Source organism: Pholcus phalangioides, unplaced genomic scaffold, assembly GCF_987345545.1.
Source record: "Pholcus phalangioides strain wild (caught in Gottingen) unplaced genomic scaffold, Ppha-v1.0 ptg000010l_1, whole genome shotgun sequence".
Classification (NCBI taxonomy): Eukaryota; Metazoa; Arthropoda; class Arachnida; order Araneae; family Pholcidae; genus Pholcus; species Pholcus phalangioides.
The window spans coordinates 12,231,043-12,237,889 of record NW_028301603.1 but is presented as its reverse complement, the minus strand read 5'-3'; the positions used below and the strand labels follow the sequence as shown (position 1 = coordinate 12,237,889).

The 6,847-nt window shown below is 41.5% G+C and overlaps 1 protein-coding gene across 2 annotated transcripts in view; it reads left to right on the top strand.

Annotated features, from left to right (window-relative positions):
- The first annotated feature begins 2,881 nt into the window (after positions 1–2,881).
- The window catches only part of LOC149080928 (endothelin-converting enzyme 2-like), a 312,513-nt gene continuing 308,547 nt past the window's right edge, over positions 2,882–6,847 (top strand). For both annotated transcript variants that reach the window (XR_016193399.1, XM_089237622.1), the window contains exon 1: positions 2,882–3,461. Coding sequence is in view for 1 of the 2 variants with exons in the window: in XM_089237622.1 (XP_089093748.1) it covers positions 3,337–3,461 (125 nt within the window). In the remaining variant the exon portion in view is untranslated. The remainder of the gene's footprint in view (positions 3,462–6,847) is intronic.

Sequence of the window (6,847 nt, the reverse complement as noted above, 5' to 3'; positions counted from 1 at the left end):
AAAATGATTTTTTTGATCGTTTGGGGGGCAGGAGCCCTCCCATGTCTCCCCTCTCCGTGTACAGTCTCTGATCCCACCAATATGTGACAGGAGGTAGGGGGGGGGGGCAGAGATGACGAAATTTTTCTGACGCCACCAGACCAACTGTGAGCCTTCCTCTGTCCCCCTAGGGGATATAAGCTGGTCCGTCTCAGGAGACGCGGGCCACGGTGGAAAAATCCAACGACATCCAAGACCAGCAAACCTCCCCCCACCAAGCTACACAGGACCCCCCCATACAACTTCGCCCCCCCCCAAACACACACACTTCCCAACTTGTACATGAAATGATATATCAATAGAAACATTGTGAGGAACATGGGCAGGTGCAGAGACGCACATCGCCTGCAGGTCACGAATGGGGCCCACGAAGACTAGTTATACAAGTTATATATTTATACACATATGAGCATATAGACAACAATGCAATTGTGAAAAGATACAAAAGAAATTCCGAATGATACATGGTGATCATAGATGCAACAAATACAACGTACAAAATCAAAAAAATTAAAAGCACGTAGCGACGGAAATCGGCCGAATGTCAGTGTCCGTGTGGGTACCCGGGGGCCTCAAGAGAAGAAAGGCCCCACAAAAACGGGATCTGGTTGAGATTTTTGAAAATTTACAGGTAGGACCTCAGAAAAACCACTTGGCCCGGGGGCCCATGATGCTCTTAAGACGGCCCTGGGTACCAACTGTTTATGGCAAGAAATCTTCATCAGAATTTGACGACGAGTCAGCGTCCGGATCTGTCAGTTGACACCTCAGATATGTGGGAATCATGGAGTCATGATTGTCTTCAATGAAACGAACTAGTTTGGCAATTTGCTGACAGTAGGACTTCTTCTGAAGAAGATGTTGTCTCCAAAGAGAGTTTTGTTTGCCTCAGAGAATTTCCCAAAATTAAATTTTTCGGTAAATTTGCACTCAGTGGCGTAATGTGTCACATTTCCTTCACCTCCGCACTTACGGGTACTCTGGTCCCACTTACCAAATCGGTGAAGGTACGAGGGAAATGGCCCGTGCTCTGTGGAGAAGTAGACCATTTCCCTAGTCCGTCCGAGACTCCGGAAGGCCACTGCTGGGACGATTCCGTGAACTTTCCTCCCGGAACGAACTGTGGAGTCCCAGTAATGTTGCCAGATCTATTGAATAGCTCCTCCTTCAACAGTTTTTTGGCCCACGAAACTGGGGGAAGGCAGTGAAACACCGATCTCTTCACTCCTTGTCGTTCCTTTGGCCAGTCGACCCGCTGCCTCATTTCCCCAGTTCTGTGCATGTGCCTTGACCCATGATAGGGATACGTGAGAATGTTCAGAGCAAAGCACACGGATATCCCTGGCCATGGAGTGGGATGACTGGGGGTTAAGAATAGCATATAGCGAAGAAAGAGAGTCCGTATAGATGTTTTTGACTTCTCTTGTCCTGGAGGCATATTTAGTGGCTTCTCAGAGCGCCGGAGCTCGGCCTGGAACACGCTATTGGAAATTGACATCTTTCTAGACCATTGAAATAATATTGTCTTGTCTCTAACCACCAAGAAAGCAGCAGCGGTACCGTCAAGGGTTTTGGACCCGTCTGTGAAGATGTTCGTACTTTCAGATGTTGGTGGTTCCTCCTTCTCGGTTAAGGAGATTTGATATACAAATACAACGCCACAACAGGCAAATTGCCCAACGAGGCGGCTGCCTAAGAACATCATGGATCCCCGAGCCATTTTTTGGAGGCCCCCTACCTACTACTGCTACACCCCCCGCGGAACCCCCAACGAATCGGTACATGCGGGAATGTACGTGTAGTGAAACCTGACGTGAAGTTTTTTGTTTCTCTGTAATGCTTGTTATGTGTAGTGCTGCCATCTGCCACCAGTTTTTCTAACTATGAGTGAAGTGTTACGATTGAATGATTTATCGTTGTAGGACTGTTGCTCTCTGTGGCGAGACTTTTTTAACGGGGAGATCGGCTCGCACTTGCGCCTTGAAGTTGGGAACCACAGAAAACCAACTTCAGCCGACCACCACTGTGGGGTTCGAACCCGGATCCTCGCATCGCGAGTCCGTCACTATAACCACTCGACCACCACAGCGGCCTGTGGATTCGAATCGAATTCGCGGGATTGATGAGCATTCCATCCAAAAGCCTTAGATGGAAACTCTTCGGGTCAATTTTGCTGACGGCTGACAAGGGGGAGGGGGGGGGGGTTGAAAACGGCTGAAAAATTGCTGACGTAATACTTGAACGGCCCCACACTTGATTTCCACTCTTTTGTAGAATTAAAATCCGCAAATGTTTTCTGTAGAAAGGGGGAAAAAAAAAATTGCCAAGACATCTCAAAACTATGAAAATTCAGACTCGACTATTGTCTTCTCTATAAAATATTTGATCTTTCCGGGACACGTGCGGTCGTAAACCAACCTTTACGAATCGTAAACTTGAAGAATTCATTCAAAAAAAAAACCCAAACTTATTCCATTTTCACATTTTTTTCCCCTTTTACTTCAATATTTTTCCCTCCGAAGGTAAAAAGAAAGTTTATGATGGAGAAAGTTTAAGTGGTTCCAGGACGGCGTGAAATTATTTCCGGGACGGGCGGGAAAAAGAAAAAGGAAATCCAAAAATTTAATGCGAAAATTTCATCGCCGAGTTTGTGCGCTTTTAATGGAAGGTCGGTATGGCGACTGCGTGTGTGTGTGTGTGAGGCTGTCATTATTTATATTATTATTTTTTTTCCCCCATCACTATTATTTTGTTGCTTCCGTTCTCCGGCGGTGGCGCTGCGTGTATTGTAGGGCGGGCGGGATAATTTCTCCTATTCCGGGACACACTCGCGGAAAAAACCTCCGGGATTCGGAAACAGTTTACTGCTTGGAAAAGTTGGAGACCACGCGCCGGGGTTTTTTCCCCCCCCGGGAAAGTTTTAGATGAGTGTATTTGTGTGTCTGTATAGAAATTTTTTCCTTATACTGCGATGGTTGCATCTTAGAATCAGACTCATCGAAAAATTTTAGAAATTTTTTTTAGTGAAGTGAAATCAATTTAAATTTTGATTTCTTGAACGTGTATTTCCCTCTCGAAATAAAATTTAATCAGCGTAAAATTATTTTGAGGTTTAAGAGGTTAGTTTTGCAACAATGGAGTTTATGTGATGCAAGTAGATGAGGAAAATGCGCGATCTTCGTAACGAGTCCGGGACTTTTTGTGATTATGGAGGGACGATTATGCGGATTAATGCATCGTAACTCTCGCGCGTAAGTGTGATGACGGCGATTCGTGTGTTTGTCTGACTCTGGAGATATGATGATGGACTGCAGTTTAGAACCGAAGGACTCCAGGACTACGAGTCCTTCTTCGTCACCGGTCGTAGACGGTGCCGTGGACACCAGAGTGGGACGAAACGGAGAAGTTGCCACCTTGCACAGGTATGCGTTCATTTCGATTCCATTCGATGTGTTTGGGACTTTATCGGCAATTGAATCGGGGAGAATCTCAATTTCGAGTTAATTAATAGTATTTTGATAATTTTCTTTTAATTTCCATCAGTTTTCAGAAATATAAGATATTATCCATATCTACAATGTCAGGGGCGTACAGATAGGGTGGGTCGAAAAAGTTATTTTCGCTATAGTGCGGAAAAGTTGCCTCCTTTTACAATAAGGAAAAACAACGTAAAAAAAATTTAAAATCGGGATATTTTCCCCGGTTGCGCATCGTATTTGAAGTTTATGGAAATTGAGGAAATTGAACATTTTTCCTAAAAAATTTTTAATATTACTTAAAATCCCACGATTGGCACGCAAAAGTTTTTGTTATGCTTATTTTATGGTTCAATAAATTAAAACATTATTAATATGAGTATTGGTCACGCAACGTGTTCGATAAAACTGGAATTTACCAATTTTTTGTAAGTTTCATTGTGCAGCTCTTCGCCCGTTAGCTGCACGTCGAGTTCCGCGCACACCCTCAACCTAATCAACCATCGAAAGTACGCTCGCGCGTGTGTGTAATTTACATCATATTTCAAAACTAGTCGCCAAACATTGACTACGATTTGGTGATTCACTGTTAGGCCGGGATTACGCTATAAAAATCTGATAAAATAATCTTTCATAAAACTTGAAAAATTCAACCAATAAAGCGCATCGGTTACATTCGAGCAAATGCAACCGGTGATCTTATTGGTTGAATTTTTCTAATTTTACCAAAAAAAAGAGCTTTTACAAAACTTGGAAAATGCTACCAATAAACTGATCGGTTGCATTTGTTCGAATATGTAACCGATCAGCTTATTCGTTGTATTTTTCAAGTTTTCTAAAAGTTCTTTTATAAAATTTGAAAAAATTCAACTAGTAAGATTATGTGGGTTGCATTTGCTCGAATGTAACTGTGAGCTTTATTGGCTGGATTTTTCAAGTTTTATAAAAGGGAATTTATCAAACTTTTATAGTGTAATTACACACTACTGTTTCTTTTCCAAGTATCACATGTTTGGAGTCTGTCTTTTGAAAAAAATCAGGCATGACTGATTTTGATAGCAGCGTAGATCCGACGTAACTATCTCGAGCTTCATGTCCACTTACTTTAGTCGAGGCCTCGGTAACAAGTTAGGCATATCTCTTGACTTCCTGAGTGTGACTGAAGCACGTGTGTGCTGCACGTGGGGAGACCACTACAGCGGATCGTGTGTCTACTCCATTTCAACGAACACTATCTCCCTCTCCTTCATATGTTTCAGCATATGGGCGGTGTGCAATGAATAAATGAACGCCAGGACTCTGCCACCGGGCTTATCCCGTTACTGAGATCTCTTCCGGCCCAACTTCGTTACAGAACCTGGAACAAAGTGTGTGTACCAAACAGTCTGCGTGCGTCTGTAGCGTTGTGTGGGAATTTTTATGGCTGTCATATCTATATTTGAAATTACGAGTGAAGTGAAATGATTGAATATTTGTACCGGTGTAGGCCTGTAGATTGTTTGATTCTTAAATTAGACAGAAAGATGCAGAGCAAAGGCAAGCAGTACTGTATTTATTAGACACTAGCTATAAATATTACATGGATATCCAACTCAAAAGTAGGTCCGGCTAATTACTTCATATTTAATCTCCCGGGCTTCGTATATCTCTAAGCGAACTAAATATTCCAGAAATCAAGAATTCAATACAAAATCAATTTTATATATATAGACTAGCTATACCCGGCGTTGCCCGGGTTTTCTTCAATGAGGCTATTTTGGATCACGTGATATCTCCCTTTCTTTGAAGGACATGCAAACCGTGTCTAAGTTAACCAATATGGCGACTTCCTGCGCGACTCATGAAAGAACCAAATCTAGATTTAAAGAAACGTAAAAATAAATAAATATATATATTTCTTTTTTTTAAAGGGTGCTAGGTATTTCGATCCCCCCCCCCTCCCCTTGAACTTCAAGTTATCCATCTCTGCCTGTTTCTGCTTCAAAAAATGCTTAATTAAAGCTGTGGAATTTTTCCGATGTACTTTTTACGGGCCCATAACTAATTTTAAAATATCCTAACCCACATGAATTTATGCAGTTGAATATCAAAAGACAATACGGAGACATTAGTTTTCATGCTTGAGAAGATATAAATAAAAAGTTGAATTCAATGTTATTGCATGCATATCCAACTCAAAAATAGGTCCGGGGCGAATTACTTCATATTTAATCTCCTGGGCCTCGTACATATATCTCTAAGCGAACTAAATATTTCAAAAAAATCGAGTATTCTATACAATTTTTAAAACTATTGATGTGACAGAAAACCCCACCAAATTTCCGCATTTCTACATTAAAATCGTCAATTTTAGCACTGATTTCTACGAGGATCACCCTTTTCCTGACCCTCAAACGATGCTGATGATGATTATGACGTCATTCAAAAAACTTCATTACTGGGAGTATTAAAAATGTGGCAAACCATTATAAAGGCATAAACTATTATACATATACTAACAGGATTAGAGATGTGACAAACCATTGTAAAGGCATAAAACACGTCTGAAACGCATTGCTAGGGAACCACGGTAACCAAAGTAAACGTTCCGAAAGTGATTGTCGAGGCCCAAAAAACATTGTTTCCCTACGGTTTTTCGCCCATTTGGGGCATTTGCCCCGCTCTGACGACATTTTAAAGTAGCCTATCGTTTAAGTCGGGTCCCATTTGGTATATATGCAAAATTTGACGACGATCGATCTAAAATTGTAGATTTGTATAGAGAACATACACACACATAGAAAATCAATTTTATATATATAGATAAAATAAGCGGAACAATTTACAGCGTGTCGACCGTAGAATTTTAAGTAGTATTAGAAATATTTTCAAGAAAATGTTCAATTTCGTCGATTTCCATAAACTTCAAGTGCGACGCGCGACCGGGAGGTATCAACCGATTTTAAAATTTTCTCACGCCGTGTTTTTTATTTAAGGAGGCAAATTTCTCGCACTGTAGCGATATTTGAAAATAAAAAAAATGATTTTTTTTTTGTACCCACCCGAGTATACAATGCGCATCCTTTTCTGTTGTCTGTGAGCCAGATGTGCGATAATTCTGGCGCTCGCGTGCCAGAAACTTGCATACAGGGTGCCCCATCAAGACCGTCCAAACTCTGCACAGCCAGATATTCCTCGCTTGGAATACATAAAAAAATGCCCGAAGAACAACTGTACCTCTACGACCCATAGTTTTGGAGAAAAATGCGGAAGTAAAGTATGACGTCATATCCGGTAGAAGGAGAAAAAAAAAACTTTATTGGAAACAGGAGCATATCGGTATTTGCATATGT